The sequence below is a fragment of the Crassostrea angulata genome, chromosome 4, assembly GCF_025612915.1.
Source record: "Crassostrea angulata isolate pt1a10 chromosome 4, ASM2561291v2, whole genome shotgun sequence".
Classification (NCBI taxonomy): domain Eukaryota; kingdom Metazoa; phylum Mollusca; class Bivalvia; order Ostreida; family Ostreidae; genus Magallana; species Magallana angulata.
The window spans coordinates 49,936,638-49,956,505 of NC_069114.1; the positions used below are offsets into that span (position 1 = coordinate 49,936,638).

A 19,868-nucleotide genomic window follows, 5' to 3' on the forward strand; every position below is an offset into this window, starting at 1 on the left:
ACACAAAACCTAATAGATTGGTCTTTCTTGGGAATGATTACCACAGGTGAGGCATATGGACTTACCGACTGCTCTACTATACCTGCCTCCAACATTACTGATAACTCTCTTTTGACCTCATCCCTCAATGCATGTGGTATCTGATAAGGTTTCTGAAAAACTGGTATTTCACTTGTAGTTACCACACGATGTTTCAACAGACTAGTTCGACCTGGAACATTGGACAAAACAGAACTAAATTGATCTAAGCAATCTTGTAACTCACCTTTTTGTTTCTGCGTCAGCCTTTGAGAAATTGTTACATCGTTAACCGTATCTCTAACATGCAAAAGCGGATTCCCGATCCACTCATCATCATCATCTGAAGAGTCTGCGTGACAGACCGCAGTCATTACTTTCTCATCACTTACAACGTTGTCATCATCCCTCTCTATCCACCGTTTCAACATGTTGATGTGGTACACCTTTCTGACACCGTTATCATACTGAACCCTATAATCGACTGGACTTACTTTCTCTGTAACAGACACTGGTCCCTTCCACTGAGCTAATAACTTCTTTGTACTTGTAGGTAATAAAACCAGTACCTTGTCACCAACTTCAAAAGATCGATGCCTTGCTTTCCGATCGTAGTATCTTTTCTGTTCAATTTTACTTACTTCTTCATTCTCTGACACAATGTCCGCCATCTTTGCCAGCTTTTCCCTGGTTTCAAGAATATAACTCAGTACTGATGGCTGTAATTGACTATCCGCCTCATCTTCCTCCAAACTCTCTCTAAGTATTCCTAGAGGACCTCTCACATACCTTCCGTAAAGTAGTTCAAAAGGAGAAAATCCAGTTGTCTCTTGGGGAACCTCTCTGTATGCGAACAACAAATAAGGTAACAATTTGTCCCACTTACCTGGTTCGTCTTGAGCATAAATCTGAAGCATTCTCTTTAGCGTTCCATTGAACCTTTCAACGAGACCGTTGGCTTGTGGATGATACGGAGTTGTGTTGAGTTTGCGTATGTTTAACAATTTACAAAGCTCTGTAATTAATGAGGACATAAAGTTGGTACCTTGGTCAGATAGTATCTCTTTGGGAACACCAAGTCTCGTAAAAACTTCCATCATAGCTTCCGCTACAACTTCTGCATCTTGACTTCTGAGGGGTATTGCTTCAGGATACTTAGTGGCGTAATCACACATCACTAAAATGTACTGATTACCTCGTTTCGTTTTTGGCAAAGGTCCAACCATGTCAATCGCCACACGCTGGAATGGATAATCAACTGAAGGAATTTTAACAAGAGGTACCTTACTTACCCTCGACTTTGACGTTCCTTTCTGACATTTCGGGCAAGATTGACAGTATTTTTTGTATCCTCAAAAATACCTGGCCAAAAGAAATTCCTTAGAATTCTTTCCCTCGTCTTCTTAATCCCCATGTGACCTGCTAAAGGGATATCATGACTCAACGACAATATTTGCTTTCTGAACTTACTTGGTACAATTACTTGCTTTAGAACCTCGTCAGTAACTGTCGTAAATACTCTATACATCATTCTGTTTTCCTTCATGATATAACTTCCACCATTCTCCGTTCCTTCAGATACTTCTTTGTTTCTACACTGTTCCAAACTAGGATCCTTACCTTGTTCCTCTATCCACTCATTTCTGGAGACTATGTCGTGTACCACAGATCTATCCCCAATACCTTCATCTTTATCTTGTGATACCTTCTTTGCTGAAGCTCTAGTTTCCACTGCCTGACACATTTCATCATCCGGCTTTACAGGTCTTGTAGATCTCTCCACTGGAATATCTACCCTAGTAAAGTTACCAACAATCAAATCAGCAAATGGAGAGTTCATCACCAAAGCAACAACCTTACCTTTCACATAAGGCGTGTCTACCTGTATCCAGACCTCTGGACATCTTTGTGAACTTCCGTTTGCCAGGGTAACATCACTTGTCACCCCTGTCTTGTCATCATCACTAACAAATCTGTCAGATACTAAAATCGCAGTGCACCCGGTATCTCTGAGTACTGATGCACTCTTACCGTTCACTGTACCTGTTTCGATTCTAAGTCCACTCTGACAAATAACTGACTCAATGACAGACTTCTTCTCATCTACTATAACCGGAAGCTCCACTGCCACTCCCTTTCTCGATATAGTAGGAGAATGAATCAAACCTGCTTTTTCCTTACCAGTATATCCCTGAGATGGTTGACCTTTATCATTAAAGCCAGGACTAGAATTCTTGGGTACCTGTTTCCGTAGAGGACAGTTGTTCATAAAGTGACCTACTCTACGACACTGAAAACATTTTTTCTCTTCCCTGTTTTGACCGACCATAGGATTGTTATTGCTTTTAACACCATTACCTTGGTTTCTTACCTCTCTCTGCGGCACAGGTCCTTTGTTCATTACCTGGTTACCTTTATGTGCGTTCTGGTAAGCCTCTGCCAATTCTATCATCTCCTCTACAGACTTAGGTTGTCTCTCTTTCAACCATATCTGAAGATCTCTAGAAGAACTATTTGTAAGCTGTTCACGCATCAGAACATCTACCAGATTATCATGATTTTTGTTTACCTTTTCCATCTGACACCAATGGTCAAAATAATTGGTAGCTCGACTACTAAACTCCCTAAAAGTTTCACTGGAAAATTGCTTACACCCTCTGAACTTATCTCGGTACGTGCTAGCTGTAAGATTGTACCGCTTCAGAATAGCATTCTTTATGACATCGTAGTCATTTGCTTCAACTTCTCCTAACCGTGCATATGTATCTAACGCCTTACCTGTCAGTTGTGGTATCAGTCTGAGAGCCCACTCTGCTTTCTGCCACTTGTGAAGAGTTGCTAAACGCTCAAAAGATCTTAAGAAAACATCTATGTCTTCACCTTCAACATATTTTGGTAAAATAAACTTAACCTCGTGTTTCGCTTCTCTCTCTACCATTGCTACTGGATTAGTCTCCCGCTCTCTCATCTCTCTTTCTTGTAGTTCTAACTCTTTCATTCTCACCTCTAACCTTTTCTCTTCAAGATCTTTATCATGCAGACGTTTTCTCTCTTTTTCATCATTCTCCATTTTTATTCTCTGCATTTCTAACTCATCTTTCTCTTTCTCTCGTCTTGCCTGTCGTTCTTCCCGCTCCACTGCACACGCATGTTTCCACATCTCCATACAAGTAGACAAATCTTGACCCTCCTCTACAGCCTTCTTAACCCAACCAGGTAACGACATCGTACAACTCTAGACCACAAAACCAACAGACTATCAAAGACCGAGTTCTCTTTCAGGTGGGACTGAGCTGCAATAAACTTTAATAAGAAATTAAACAATTATTGAACTTTTCTTCAAAAATCAAAAAATGTTTCAATCACAACGGATATGAATTTCTCAATTCAAACAAACTTGAAAAATTCAATACCAAAAAAAATCACTCAGCCTAAATGACAAAATCCCACCGCTGCCACCATATGTAATGAGTTCTTTTTGGATTTTGTCAGCTGAATGAACAATAAGATTTTGTAAAGAAAATAAACAAGTTTAATTTGAAAAAAAAAATTAATAAACAAAACAAATCATTATTCTCACTCCCCCTTTCACACCACTCTCATTCGAACATAACAAAAAAAACGAATAATAATTCAATTAAACAAATGAACAAATATCTGATACTATCAACTAAATTCAAGATTAAATCACACTGTATCAGATATAAAATGGAAGTAAACTACAAAATGTTGTTTATAAGCTAATTCAACCAATAAAACTCTTGTTGAAAAATTTACTCAAAAAAATATTAAAGTTCAATAATTCAAAATACCGTGAATTTACAATTACTTCAAATTTCAGCTCAAAAGCATGTATATGAAAATTAGCCTGTAATAACAGTCGCTTTTTAACACTTAAAACCTCTCTGAAAATGAACTCAAGGTCACTATGCACTCGAGACGCTCCTGCCCTCGTCAAATTTCCTGTCCCTCTTGTCGCTATCCTAACCGAAAGCCCCGGACTCGCAGGTCTCTCGCTTCCAGTCTACGACACTGCCCGGATAGAAAGCCACGCCCCACTCAGCATAGAATGCGTCCCCGACTTTCGTCAATTGTCCCCACGACCTTCCATAGGGAAATTTCCGTCTACCACACCAGTCTGTATTTCAGGTAATTGTATCAAACACCCTTACGCACTGAAAAAAACATACTGTGACTAATAAAGTCCCGATAAACATACAAACATACTACCAATTACACTAAGAACTAAATTACCAGCGAAATGTACAAAATAACAACAAAACAACCTTACCGGCTAGGAAAACATGTGCCCGCCTAACAGAATCCAAAATTTCAATGGCTACCCATTTCTCCTTAGTATTAAGCTAACTTGAGATATTCACCATATCTTGAAACAGGAGCTGCAAAACGTGGCACCCGGCTGATGTCGTTACCGGACCCTCTACTGACCACTACACCCAAACCGGTCACTTTAAATACTCGATCTAAAAATAGCACACTCACCCGACACTCGTCACTCACATACGGTAACCCATTCATAACAAAATTAAAGAGGAACACAAATATAAACACCAGTATATACAAAACTGAATCAACTTTATTACAGGTACCCTAATTTTTTGCAATAAAGCTTGTCAAAGTAGTGGGAAACCATTAACAAATTCCTGGAAAAAGTTATCTAAAATTGAGGAACGTGTCCTCTGACCTTAAGGAATAGAATTAACGAAACTAAACGAAACTAAACTCAATATATTATGGCAAGCTACGTTGCTAGTGGTCTATATTCATTATCATTAAAGTGAAATTTGGGGTGTTTCCCGCGCAAATGTCAATTCCATTCCTCTCTCTCTCTCTCTCTCTCTCTCTCTCTCTCTCTCTCTCTCTCTCTCTTTCTCTCTCTGCACTATTCTAAAGTCTTCAAAGTGCGCCTTTGAGTTCGGGAAGTATAATCAAATTTAATGGTCTGTCACATCAAAGTCAGGATCAACAATTGCATTTAAAGCTAGCGAATCAATGTCCTTGGTTGTGATCTTTTGACGGAGCGGGAACCTGTACGAGCAAGGGGCTCCACGAATATAAAATAGTAAGATATGACACACACACACAGTGCAGTTACTCAATGGAAAACAGAAATTAAAACATTAAAGACGAGGCGAGTGTGTGCGGGTCGTAGAGATTAGATCCGCCGTGCGATAGATGATTAGATCCACCAAGAGATAAACTACACGCTAATTAAGCGTCGTCACATAGCCGTTTTATTGGCTGTAACTTCTCTGCGTCTCCATGTACCCGGCCTTCTGATCGATAGATCGACAACGGCAGCGTCAGGGGGTCGATAGAACACAAGCGCCGTGCGCGTGTATTCAGAACCCACCAATTGATTGTGAAGGCAATATTTACTTAAGGAAATCTTATAAACAGTGCCGCGGATTAGAAATACCCAAGCATTTCAATAGCCCGGGGAACTTGAAATAGCCTGGTAAACCCCGCGAGATAATCCGCTCCAGATCTTGGATAGCGGGGACACAGTTGCTGGATTAACGGCAATACACCAAAACATTACGTGAACCAGCGACATCAGCGCGCACCTGACGAGAGAGCTATTCCAGATATATCCATGACATCTCGATGTATTAATGTCGTGTGGACAAGACGGACGTAGGATAATTAATTAAAGATCAAATCGTGCTAATTGATGGGATGTGACAGATTCTTTTAGGACAGGTCAAGGCACTTTACATATAAATATCAAGTGAAACAGAATTAGTACACGGATTATTGATTAATCTGGTGACGAGGAGATCAGAAAGTTTATTGATTTGTGTGTGGCGGATCCGACACAATGTCAGTGAGTAATGCTAACATCCAAGCCCAGCTGACCCCCTCCACTCGCCTCCCCAAGATCAAGGAGGACCAGGAGAGAGTTCTACAGTCCAACTTCTCCAGCAATCGGAACCCCACTGACCTGGACCTAACCCTCATAGCGGCAGAGGCAGGGCTTTCCGAAGAGGACGTCAAGGTGAGAAATTAAGACAAGTGTATTTTTTGATAAAATGAGTCAGAATTGAATAATGTGATGACAAGCGCAGGCATTGTCATTGATTTGTTTTAACCAGGGCTTTGAATTATGCAACAGATGTCTTACACGGTTCTGCCATGCTGTAAGAAGACGTATCGATTCCGTACGAAATCAGACGTCTAAAATAGCTTGTAGTCGACAATCTGTTTTGTCATGTTAAAGCAAACCCCGGTTACGTCCTGAGAGTGAACGTTTTACCTTCCCCCTTATCTCTACAAATGTCAGCCTAATCCCTCTTACACATCTCCAGATTTACCTGGATTGATGACAAATATACCTATCGATTTCCTGTATGTATTGCCGCTATATCTAAAGTCATAGGCCCTGTCAACGCCGAGCATTATACAAATGTACTTAACGAACAGATACCGTACTAAAACAAACAGTGCAAATACAAATAACACAAACATTTCAAAATTAAACATTTCTGATTAGAAATCTATTCAATTCGATTTCAGTAAGTGCAAGCTGACACCAGAGTTTATCGTTGTGTACATAAGGCGTGTATGTTTCCATTGAACAGGGTCTATTTTTACCCAGAGATGCTGGCGATGTCATCCCCAAGTGATGATAAATTGACCCCGACTTTTGCCGTGTGCTGCGAACTCTGTACACGAGCGAGTACACGTATCTTTGGCGACTCCCCAAACCTCGGCCACTGACCCCCACCCTCTGAATTTTGACCGCTGACCCCCAAATCCCGGCCGTTGACCCAGTGGTCACCGCCTCATCGATAGTCCGATACAATGGCATCAGAGAATTCTCACCTCAACGTGATTAATTGTGTATTGAAATTAGACGAGATTCTTCACCGGTGGAGATCAAAGCTCGTCGCCCCACTAAGAAGTCTTTTGTTAGAGTCGACACACACACAGCAGTTCTTTTCTGCTTCATTCTTGCGGTAACTAAGTTTTTGTAGTATTACACAAAACACTCGGTGGGAAAATCAATTCTATTTTTTGTGGGAAAATATTTTAATCATCGTCTTTTATTTTTGAATACATATTGGCTTGTTCGATGTATTATGTAGACAATGTGCTGTAAACAATTTATTGAAGGATTGCGGTGAAAATCTGAATGAGGAATCGGGGTGACAAAAATAGCTTGGGAAAAAACAACGAACGGGGAAGTGTGCCTGCAGATACATGTATAATTATGTAAATGGCTGTGAAAATATATCAGAAATTATTTATTTCCAAAACTGGAACCTTAAATATGTGGGTTTCTGATACGGAAATGCTTCGTCTACTTTTATCATTCTTGCTCACTGCGCTCACGCTTATTTTCAGAATGCTGAATCAGTCACTATTTCAAAAACTCTTGTGAAGCAAAATTTGACATAAATCGTCTTTTAATTTGACAATTTTATATGAGAAAACCATCAAATGGATGGGGAAAGTGTCTAAATAATCTTGCGATCTGACGGTTGATTGAAGCATAGCATGTCATGTCAAAATCACAGGTTCCCTTGCCCCTTGCCTTTTTTACCGGCATTAATCTGGCCTGTAGCGACGATTTAGAACGCTGTAACACTCTTGGTGGGGGACTCGATGGTCACTTCAGTGACCACTAATAGCTAATCACTCTTTAATGTTTATTGAACAAACAAATCACTGGGTGGCCCAGAGAAAATCGCAACATTAGCGGGGTACAATAAACCCGTGCGCCCGTTACAATAATAAAAGCCCTGCATTCTTGACCCCAAACATCACAAAGATTTCCCAGGGGATTGCTATAAAATACAGGTACAAATTGCACCTGTATTAAAATTAACAAAGATAGGGGAAATCCCCAATCGTTCAATGTTATATAAAAGGGTTTATTTGCCAATCACGGACCTACTAGGGCATAATACTTCCGCAAATTCATACTAAATTTAAAACTTCAGAGAAGAAAAATCCTGCGACTTCCCTTACAAGACGGGAATAACTTTCTAATTTATTTAGGCACTTGGTTGGGAACCTGAACAAGGGTATTTTGAAGTAATCTTGAGCAAAATTCCAAGAATTCCGAGACTTTAACAGACCAAAATCCCAGAGCTCAAGATAATTAATTTAGCACAATCTGTATTTACTCACTAGGTTTCGCTATATACACATCAAAAACATTTTAAAAAGTTTTTTGTATTTTTATGTCATTGCAACCCAAGAATACCTCACTCTGATGGTGGTGAATTGACATGGTACGATTGTCATTGTAGGTAAACACTTCACTGTGATAATCTCACACTCACAGTAGTACATTCATCATACCGTACTACAATAGTATCCTGCTTGTGTTATTCCGACCGACATTTACATTACAACAGAGCGTGATGCATACATCCTATAGGCTGAACTGTACTTCCAATTCACAAGCACCTGACGTTAAAAATATTTCTTTTTATAGTTAGATAAGTTATTATTATAGTACAGGAAATAATCTCACTTTAAAAAGAAAAAACTTTCAACGTCAAGTGCCAGTGTCTCAATATATAAAATTATCTCCTTATCTAGAGCTTTGTCCCGCTTTCCGAAATCTAACCTTCCTGGTTCGATTTCTAACGTCGCCTTGGCTTCTAAATTAGTATTGAAGGAAGGAACACTCCACTTTGTTATTTATATAGAAGTTCCGCCATATTTGGATACCAGATTTTTAACTCTGTGTTTTTTATTTCCAGCTGTGGTATCAGCATCGCCTGGCCTGCTGGCGCCAGCAACAGGGACTTCCCGCCAATTCCCGATCCATCATGGACTGATGACGTCATCGCGCGACTTTGCGAGAGTTTGTTCGGTGCTTCTCAGAGTTTAAAGTGTTTAAGGATTTATTGAACACTAAACAAGTGAATAGTCATGATTTACAAACCCAGGGCTTAGCTTCTTCAGAAAAAAAATAAACTCACCATCCTATGCGGAGAAAATGGCAAAAGGATTTAGGGCGTCATCATCTCATTTATCGTTTCCATTTAGATTATTATTTATTTTTCCACATGCCTCATTGACATACCACAGTCCCATATATTATGACGGTGAATGTTATATGTAAATGGATCTGTTTTACGAGTTTTGAACTTTATCGCTGTTACGCAAATAGTATTATAATTGTTGACTGTAATGCTTTTGGAGAATTGTGTATGTACCTTTATTAAACTTGTTGGCAAAGAGAAGTTGCTTTTTATTATTTATTTTCTATGTTGTATTTTGCCTCACCTACATCGCAGTGGGTCATATATACAAAAAATTAAATAGTAAAACTTAAAAACACTCTGTGAAATAAACTTCTTCAATTTTTAGACAGTAATCACCAATAAATATCAATCAGGAAAAAGTTGACAAATTGACATCATATTGCATATCATTTAATGTTATCACATTTAAGTGTGTGATATTTTTTTAAAGATGTATAATCAGGTTTAGACCCTAAATTTGTTCAAGAGTTGATAATTTAAAATTCATCCATATGTTGTCATCACCCAATACTCTGAGTCTCCCTCATCAGCCATTCGTACGCCTCTTTCTTCCCCTGTCTCTTGAGTTCCGGCCCGACCACCTCCCTGCACTGTGTGTGGTACTCATTGAGCCAGCTTATCTGTCAACAGAGAAACCAACCGCTACAGTCAATGGTGTTAACGTTCAGGACTGAATCAGTAAAAAAATTATCAGTTACAGTGTTGAAATTCAGATTAAACAGTTAACGGTGTTAACATTCAGATTAAACCGGTAACAGTGTTAACATGTAGATTAAAACAATAAATAGTTTTAATATTTAGATTAAAACAGTTAACAGAGTTAACATTTAGATTAAGAAAAATAACAGAGTTAATATTCAGATTAAAACAAATAACATAATTAACATTCAGATAAAAACAGTTAACAGTGTTAACATTCAGATTAAAACAATTAAAAGTTAAAATTCAGATTATAACAGTTTATAGAGTTAAAATTCAGTTTATAACAGTTTATAGTGTTAACATTCAGATTGAAACAGTTAACAGAATTAACTTTTAGATAAAAATAGTAAACAGAGCTAACATTCAGATTGAAACAGATAACAGTGTTAACATTCAGATTTAAACAATAAATAGAGTTAACATTCAGATTATTACAGTGTATAGTGTTAATGTTCAGATAAAAGAGTTAACAGAGTTAACTTTCAGATTAAATCAGTTAACATATTAAAATAGTTTACAGTGAAAACATTCAGATTATAACACTAAATAGTGTTAACATTCTGATTATAACACTAAATAGTGTTAACATTCAGATTATAACACTAAACAGTGTTAACATTCTGATTAAAACAGTTAACAGAGTGAACATTCATTATAAACATAACATTATTATTTTTACAATAATTGAACCATTAAACTTAAACATGATCTGTAATCATTGTGGTGTCATTATAAAGTTCACACAGAAATAAACATTATCACTTTTGGACTGGTTCATATAGGGAAACATATTAGCAAAAGTAAATGTATAATTTTGTTTAATTAAAAATCTAATGTTAATTACCTCTTTCTCTGTTAACAAGGATGGTACTACCATTTTCAGTTGCATAGGTACAAGGGTAATGGGTTCAAAGGTCAAGAATCCTTTATTTCTAAAATTGAACTAAAAGAAAAATTGGAAGTGATTATGTCAGAATACAATGGCTTAGCTTCAAAATACATTTCCACTCCTACCAGCTGCTGATGCTGTGCTGTGGCTGCTTGGCCGTGACTTTATTACTAAAACCGATTTGGTTGGACTTTTCCGATCGCGTCACGTTCAACTCTATCAGCTACGTCATACATAAACAATACCCGCACCTTAACCACAATTTTTTTTATTGGTGGATTCAGCTTACCGCTGATTGGCTGCTGGTTAAATAAGTCTAAATTATGCATGGACAGAACAACAAGATTTTATATCGGAGATTGAAAAATTCACATGGGTACTTGTGACTGTCGAAATTGGACTATTTTTCGAAAGTGTACACTTGTGATAAAACATACATACGGTACATAACATATATAGCTGTAGCTCTATGTAGAAATTTTGGGTTAGTAAATATAAAGCTACAGTGCATAAAATACTTACATGTACAAAAAAACTTTACGGCAATTTACAGCGCATAAAAATAACGCTATTTTTGAAAAGATTTACATCATACCATACCACATTTTGTGCAAATAATCCATTTAAATAATTCTTCATTTAGTTTACTACTGTTAATAATTGTATTTTACTTACCCCAAACTTTCTCCTATTAAACAACCTTTAACTGTACTCGGAAAGCGGATCAAGAGCTGTATTTTTTATGTATGTAAACAAACCAGTGTACATGTATGGAGCTAGTAATAGATGGTTCAGAGACAGGTAAATAAAGAAATCTGCAGTAAATCGTTTGGGGATATTTAAGTATATATTAGTTTTCGTTTTTTTTAATTCGCTAAATATTATTTTGCAATATGTTCTTTTTAGTGGATACAAGGAAATAATCCCCACTGCGTTTTATTTTCTCCCTTTTCGCCCTAGTTGGTCGGGCGAATTCAAGACGAGGGGGGGGGGGGGGGATTTTGCAAGTGTAAAAAGGCGGGAAAATTAACACGAAGCGAAAGGTACCCTGTACATAAACAATATTACATGTAATTGTACTGTTCCTATACACGTTATACAAAATATATTTACCACAGGCACTTGTTTCTGAGAAAAAAAATACCCATACTATAGGGTTAATTTTTTTCTTAGAAACAAGTGCCTGTGATATTTACACCGAAAGTGATAGGGCAACAGAAGAGAAACGAATCGGACACTTGCCTAATGAAGATGCACATGTACAAACCCCCTTGTACTCTCCACTTCCGTCTCGTTCTTCCACACCATCGTTCAATTCTTTTATTGACTGTCGATTGCTGATCTTCGACTGGCAAGTTTATAGGTAATACATGTGCATTATACATTTACGGTACATGTATTTACATGAAATGAACACTTAGCACATGCAACTTTTAAATATTATATTTTTTTTATAACGCCATACTCTGGGCTGTAGCTTGAGACTATGGTTTAACGCCCGTTTACACAGAGAGAGAGAGAGAGAGAGAGAGAGAGAGAGAGAGAGAGAGAGTTTTGCACAGAATTTAAACATAGGGGATAGTCGATAATGACTCCATATTTGGGGAAAATGAACTGTTCTGAGAAATCCTTCAGCTCTGGCATTGCATAAGCATGTATTGATAACTCCGCCTATGAAAAGGAGTTAACCAATCATAAAGTTTTCACAACGGCGGCGTGTATAATTTATGCATGACCTAGCTGACAGAAATGATCGTGACGCTATAGGAAAAATCCAACCAAAGCGGTTTTGATAATATACAGTAACTGTGACAACTGTCCCAATACGTACCTTGGTTTCTGCCTTGACCACAAGAACGAGATTCTCTATACGGACTCCAAACTTTCCATCTTCATAGTATCCTGGCTCTACGAGACAAAGTTTTAGGGTAATTTTATCTCATATAGCTAATGGTGGTTTCATCATACCAACTGCTTGATTTTTGTTTTTTTATCAAAGCGAGAAACATGAAAATATATTCAACACTACAACACTCTATCCCCCGCTCCCCCAACCATTTCCTCACCATCAGAGAGAATCATTCCCACCTCCAGGGGAATCTCTGCTGCTGACACCCGGGGACTGATCCCACAGGGGCCTGTAAAAGACAACACACAGGTTGTTATAACAGAATATACATTGTGCACATTCATTTCCAGTAAATTTAATTTATACATTCTGTTGATTCCTAATTAAACGCGAAGAATAAATATCTGTGTAAAATCGCGAGAAGCACATCTTGCTAATTTTAAAATCTCGCTTTTATTTTTTGAACACATGTTCACAATATAAAACTATGATACAAATTTGGCATTCTCAATTTTAATCTCCCGCAATTTGATGGAAAACGATTAAATCGCAGAATAAAGTGCTCGCATTAAATAAGGAATCTACAGTATATTGCTTTACCCTCGTGTACATTCAGGAAGGCTCCCACACCGTGCCCCGTCCCGTGGGCATAGTCAAGACCCACCTCCCACAGGGAGGTCCGCGCAAGGGTGTCTAACATGTGACCTAGGGGTCAAAGAAAATCAGTTAGTGTGTTGTCCTGGAAACAGATTTGCTTTATATTGTGATTTAGACATAAACATTGTCAATACCACGATTGATCATTCTCAAAATGTACAGTCAAGAAAATTAAAACATAAGATATCACAGGTATAGTAAAATACAACCTAAGATTGTATAAAGTTCTTGATTAATTTTAGAAACGAAGTTAAGAAACAAAAATGTTACCTTTGGTTTCATTAGGAAAAATAATGGAAGCTAAAGCAATATGTCCTTTTAGAACTCTAGTGTAACACTCCTAGAACACATAAAAGAAATAACATGGTAATACAGACATGGTAACATTCAACACAAAACTGCATGTTTGTAACTGGTGAATTCAGTAAGTTAAAAAAAGTAAATACTTTTTCATGATTTGAGGGTGATCCAAAATGAATCGTCCTTGTGACGTCAGTAGTACCATCCCTATACAAATCAATGGAATAAAACATTCATAAAATATTCATAAAAAAAAACACCAAACCATGTACAGATGAATGATGTAAAAAATTTTCAATTTCAATTTAAAATTAGGAAAAATACATTTCAATTACCATTATTCAACACTGGATTAGTTTCATTGAAACAAGTTTTGAAACAAAAACAGAGATTTTTGAATCAATATTTTTTATCACCAGTGACCTGAAGAATAGACATACTAGTATTGTTTATCACTGGTGACTTACAGAGCTTGTACTTTTTCTATCACTTTTGACCTATAGAACTGATATCATTAAATACTAACTTGTACTGTCCCCCCGAGTCACACAAGTAGATCTCGTCAGTACTGAGCACAGTGTCCGACTCCTCTGTAGGCCTACAATATAGGTTAAGGTCATTAAAAGTAAGGTCACAGGGGTCAAGGTTATACATCCGTCACAGACCGGTTGTCGCCAGTCAGACTTACTTGTAGTGTATAATAGCTGCATTAGGACCAGTGCTAGAGATGGTGGCAAAACTCAAACTGATGAAGTCTTCTTGTTCTCTAAAATATAACAGAATATTGAGCATTACTAAATCAGTATTTTATCAGTGAAGAATTGTAAGAGGAGAATTTAGCCATAAATCAATCATAATTAGAGTGACACCAGAAGTTACATCATGTCTGGATAAAGATGTTAAAATATATCAATTCACCCTTTGATTTCCAGTTTGTCAGGAGGAGTACTGGTAATTATAAGATGCCTTATTCTTTAATTTCCTCCAGTTTGCAAGGTGGAGCAACTATAAGATCTCTTACCCTTTGATTTCCTTCACTTTGGGGGGGATAACTATTAATCCTCTTATCCTTTGATTTTCCTCCATTCCGTAAAGGGGAGTAACTTTTGAATCTCTTACCCTTGATTTCCTCAAGTTTCTTAGGGGGAGTAACTTTTGAATCTCTTACCCTTTGATTTCCTCCAGTTTGTCAGCGGGAGTAACTTTTCAATCTCTTACCCTTTGATTTCCTCCAGTTTGTCAGCGGGAGTAACTTTTCAATCTCTTACCCTTTGATTTCCTCCCATTTGTCAGGGGGAGTAACTTATGAATCTCTTGCCCTTTGATTTCCTCCAGTTTGATGGGGGGGGGGGGGGGAGGGGGTAACTTTTGAATCTCTTACCCTTTGATTTCTTCCAGTTTGTCAGCTGCTGATATTTCTGTCACTGACCCAGTGGGGATCTACCAAACAAACACATAACTCTGAATCTAGCAAAATAACACAATTTACTGCATAGATAAATAACGAAAAATAATCTAACCATTACCAATTATACATTCAAATAAAAAATCAAAACAAATGGTGAGATAATATTAGGTGTTTTTAGGTGTTTGATTTTCCTAACCTGTTTCTCCAGCCATGAGAATAACTCACACAAAGTGACAGCATCCTTTATCTGGGACAAAAAAGTAAAAATATACATCAAAAGATATACAAACTAGAAGTAGAGGTTCTATTGTAGTGTATGATTGAGTGGTTTAACAACTTCAGTCTTACATGAGCTGATCTCATTCCCTGAATTTCTGTGTCGTTTTTCACTGCCTTCATCACAGCTACTGGTGAAGTCTGGGCAAATAGTCGAGTCTGCAAAAAAGGGTGTTCAGAAATTAAGCATATCTACTTGAAAGAAAAATTCGAAATTATATGTATTCAAGACTTTTACACTATGTTTAAAATTTTACATAATATCCATCAATACAAGGTAAATAAAAGAATCATACTTTCTCGACACACTGAGTTAAGGCCACACTGCACTTGGGACTGATCTGAAAAAAAAAAAATTAGGATTCTCACATTAAGAGTAAACTAGATCTACATAAAAAGAATGAAATACTGCACTTCACCTGTTTGACCTTACCCAGAACTTGCCCTCCACCTGGTCGACCAGGTTTTTGATGACCTCGCCGACCTTGTCGTAGGACGTGACCTGTATAGCACTGTCGGTCCCATTCAGCTGTAGATGATGCTTCACTTCAGCATCCAGCTTCTGGTCATCTATAAATAGACTGAAATTCAAATCAAAACAATGTTAGTAAACTTGAATCAGTGGCATTATTCATCTTTCCTTTCTCAAGCTGAAGAACACACTACAGCAAACCTCGTTTATAGTGAATTGCAAGGGACCATAGAAAAATCTTCAGCATAAACGTAACTCGTACATTTATAGGGAATTCATAAAAAATCTTATAGTGAAATTCGTTATCAAATAATCTGATTCAAACTATTGTAATTTTAAAATCCGTATTACTCTCAATTACAAAAATTATTAAACATTTTTACTTCAATTTAAAAAAATTCTGTATATATTTGAACTTAAGTTTTATGTATGCATCATAAAATTTAAGGTATCTCCAATGAAATTTGTAATGGAAATATTTGTTATATAAATAATAAAATACATCAAAATTTTGCCAGTGGGGGTCTTAAAATTACTTCAATATAGCCATGGATTTGTTATAGCCATGTCTGTTATGTACAGCAAAGATCTTTAGGTTTATATTAGCACTTTGCAAGGACATTAATAAGCATTTATTATAGCCATGAATTTGCTATATCCGTGTTCGCTATATTTCGAGTTTTGCTGTATATGAAAATACAAGATATTGTCAAAAGAGACCTGGTGTATATTTCGTAAGAACTTACAAGATGTTGTCCAGGGTGACAACAGCATAGGCGAAGAAGACAGGGTTGTACTCAATGTCAGAACCCCGCAGGTTAAACAGATCTGTGCAGTAATAATAACAGGTAAAACATTTTACAACTCTGTTTTACTTTTAACATGCAATGAATATCGTATAGAAACCACAATATTTTGTCTGAAACTACTTTTGAACATTTTCAGATTTGGTCAGTCGCATTAATCTACTGTACATACATGCTATTTCATCCAGTGCTGATATAACTAGGGCTCCACATTTCTTGGTCTGCATCTTCTCTCGTATCTTTTGAATTTTATCTTGCCAGCTGATACCTAGAGCAAAACAGGGAAAGAAACGAATGAAAATTTAATATAAATGCAGTCTATGTACTGTTAGTTATATGCATCATAGAGCTTGTGACTTAGATTTGTAAGTAACGTTGTAAAATTTTTAAAAAATGCAACAAAATATTGAATCACAGAGTTTTACATGTTAATTGAACGATGACAGTTTAGACATGTTACATCATCTATTTTGTCCGTGAATGAGAGGTTTTCATGAGTGAGAACACCCCTATACCTGTGTATTTCTCTGTCAGGGTGAGAAGTGGATTCAGTGGGGGTGGGGGCTGGTCCTCCCACACTAGATCTATCAGATTAATCGGGACAGCTATGATACTGTGACCACTTGACAGGAGATTCTTCTTCAATGGTGACCAGGCCTCTATTCAACAAATAATTCATAAACTACATAGAAATTTAAATATTTTTTGAATCCATTAATATCTTAGGAAATAAATCAAACAGTTACTGTAATATACTTGTACAAAAGACCTTTACCTGCTGATATCAAACAGGGATCCACGCCCACCTTCCCACCCACAGGTAACTCCTGAATATGACAACAGACAATTTACAGCTGTATTTTAAACCAGACATAATTAGAAACTTACATTAAAATTAGCTGGGAATTAATGTGAAACTTAAAAAGCATTCACATATAATGTATTTTGCTCAATATATTTATTGTGTATACATCTGATGATTTTTAAACGATTGTGTCAGATTTCCTGCCTACCTTAGCTAACCAGTCTGCTTGAGTTGGTGTGTTGGGTTGTCCTGTACAAAAGTAAGATGCATCAATTAAGATATGAACAATTATCATCAATAGATTCCTATAACTTCAGATATGTTCCAGTTTGTTTGGCATGTAGATATTAAATAAATAGATATTGATGACAGTACAAGCTTCATCGTATTAATTTTGAATACGAAACAAAATTTCCTTAAAGATGAATTCATAAATTTATTTTTTGTGTGATTGCCTGTATTGATGACAAAGATAAGCACATGTAGGATTTTTTTCAGCTCACCATCTTTCATAAGGATCCAGTTCTCATCCAGCTGTTTTTCCGCCTGTAGGAAATATCGGCCATCCGTCCACAGGGCCGCCTTGTCAGTTGTAATCACTGCAGTCCCTGTCAACAGAGACAAACATTGTAAGTAAAAATAAAAAAACCTTGAGAATTATTAAGATCATGAAGGTCAGAGTTAGTCAAGAGTAGTTCTATTATAAAAATACAAACCAGCAGATCCATTGAATCCTGATATGAAAGCACGCCTACAATCACAGGGAGCTATGTACTCACTCTGGAAGTATAAAACAAAAAGTAGAATGGAAGTTTACCCTAAGTACAGTTTCTTATGTACAAGTTGTGCCTATTCATAACTACATTAATTTAATTCACACAATGGAAATTAAATATTGTAGGTGGACTGCTGGTAGGCTGCTAACCAAATAAAAGATCCCCCAAAAAGGTTTCATTTACAAATTAAAGCAAAACTTGTTTAAATTAGTACTAACACAGATATAGCGAAATCTCACAAATAGCAATGATTTGGGGAATCCCTGAAAAAATTCTGAACAAATCCTTGCAAAATTTTATGGTTATAACTTATAATGAATTTGGATATGATACATATGATATTATTTTATTAATACACATTCCATACATGTGAAAAATATCAATTTAAAAAACTTTTATAATGAATTTCTTAAATAGGTTAAGTTTAGTCTGGTGTAAGAAAACATGTCTATAGCGAATTTTCTATACTTATTATAACAAATTTGATATACGGCTATAACGAATTACAGCAAAAGCGAAGTAAATCCACTGGTCCCTTGGACTTCGCTATATAACATAGTTTTACTGTACATTGCAAGAAGAGAGTAAGCTTTTCATAAAAAAAATCTATCATGTCTGACTGACGTCTCACCTGGTGAGCGTCCCCGGAGGGTACTATGTAGGCCTGGATACTCTCTGGGACGTATTTTCTATTGCTCATCAGCGTCCTCAACTTCTTCAACAAAGGACCCGTCCTGTTATGTGCTAGAGGCATGATTTAATTCGAATTTGATCCTTATCTCAAGCTTAAAATCAGAAAAATATCAGAATATAAACTCAAACAGGTCAACGCCTCAGCGTTACAAAATTTCTCTACAGTTTTGTTTGGTTTTCAGCACTTTTACTATTCACCGGCGGACCGCTTGCTACTTTCAGTTTTTCATTGAAATGGGATTCCGATCCCGATCTTATAATTTCTAACAAATCAAAGTACAAAAAGTATTGAAAGACGGGCTCTTATTTGAACGAACAAGTTTACATTGTAATCATAAGGTCTTAATTTTTATTTAATTATTTTACTAGAACATCTCCATTGCCGGAGGTAGAGTTTTTTGTAATATCGAATCCCAAAAGTATTTTGATTGAAAAACCAATCTGTTTTTATTAGTACATATATTTCGAACCAAACACAAATTAATGTTCATTTTAAGGGCCCTCCACATCTTTTGAGAAAGTTTCGCCCCAAATTCTATATTCCACAGAGATAAGGGCTACTATAGCATACATTCGAAAACAAAAGAAGAAAAGAGATTAAAACTTTTATAATGTATCGCAATTCATAACAGAAATTAAAGTACCTGCTGGTTTCGAACTCGGAACATGCGGATCAGTGGACCGAAGCTCTACTTTGCTGCGGAGAAAGACAAACATGCGCGGATCCAGAAAATATTTCCAAGGGGGGGGGGGGCGGTTATTTGAGTTTGCAGGGGGTAGGGGGTATGAGGCAAATTTTTGGTAAATTTATAATATATATTTAAAGAAATTTGAATTTACAGGATGCTCTGGACCACCTGACCCACCCTCTAGATCCACACATGACGTAATGTCGTATAAAGTAAAATGAAAAGTCACGGTGCGTCGAGGATACTTAAAACTGCAGATATCTTCAGATACAACCCCTACACTATTTTAAACAATAAAATACCTTTTTGATGATTCATGCGGGTTATGTAAATATTTTGTGCAATGATCGCTACTTTGGAATTGAAGTCTGATATCATCACGATTATTTCATGCAGTCCGTGATTTTTCTTAGGTTGCTGCAGGGTTCGAGCGATCGATAAACTGGTTGGAACTGGATCGTATAAAAATAGACGATTCAATAGTATACAATTATTTAATGCT

The 19,868-nt window shown here is 36.8% G+C and overlaps 3 protein-coding genes across 3 annotated transcripts; 1 reads left to right on the forward strand and 2 right to left on the reverse strand.

The window, feature by feature from the left end:
* Positions 1 to 1,245: 1,245 nt before the first annotated feature.
* On the reverse strand, positions 1,246 to 4,633 carry LOC128182314 (uncharacterized). Its single transcript, XM_052850896.1, has 3 exons — positions 4,310 to 4,633; positions 1,489 to 4,193; positions 1,246 to 1,259 (listed from the first exon to the last, which is right to left on the reverse strand). Exons 2-3 carry the CDS (start codon positions 3,242 to 3,244, stop codon positions 1,246 to 1,248), a joined length of 1,770 nt encoding a protein of 589 aa, XP_052706856.1. The 5' UTR covers positions 3,245 to 4,193; positions 4,310 to 4,633.
* A 486-nt stretch (positions 4,634 to 5,119) lies between these two features.
* On the forward strand, positions 5,120 to 9,242 carry LOC128181226 (homeodomain-only protein-like). Its single transcript, XM_052849539.1, has 2 exons — positions 5,120 to 6,037; positions 8,757 to 9,242. The coding sequence occupies exons 1-2, from the start codon at positions 5,861 to 5,863 to the stop codon at positions 8,832 to 8,834; spliced, it is 255 nt and encodes an 84-aa protein (XP_052705499.1). The 5' UTR covers positions 5,120 to 5,860; the 3' UTR covers positions 8,835 to 9,242.
* Positions 9,243 to 9,354: 112 nt separating this feature from the next.
* Positions 9,355 to 18,893, reverse strand: LOC128181225 (xaa-Pro aminopeptidase 1-like). Its single transcript, XM_052849538.1, has 22 exons — positions 18,616 to 18,893; positions 17,925 to 17,988; positions 17,712 to 17,816; positions 17,417 to 17,457; positions 17,179 to 17,230; positions 16,919 to 17,062; positions 16,576 to 16,671; positions 16,344 to 16,425; positions 15,559 to 15,706; positions 15,422 to 15,466; positions 15,198 to 15,284; positions 15,046 to 15,096; positions 14,823 to 14,881; positions 14,130 to 14,207; positions 13,968 to 14,039; positions 13,588 to 13,648; positions 13,412 to 13,481; positions 13,085 to 13,189; positions 12,702 to 12,773; positions 12,467 to 12,543; positions 10,591 to 10,689; positions 9,355 to 9,664 (listed from the first exon to the last, which is right to left on the reverse strand). The coding sequence occupies exons 1-22, from the start codon at positions 18,736 to 18,738 to the stop codon at positions 9,545 to 9,547; spliced, it is 1,851 nt and encodes a 616-aa protein (XP_052705498.1). The 5' UTR covers positions 18,739 to 18,893; the 3' UTR covers positions 9,355 to 9,544.
* Positions 18,894 to 19,868: the final 975 nt, after the last annotated feature.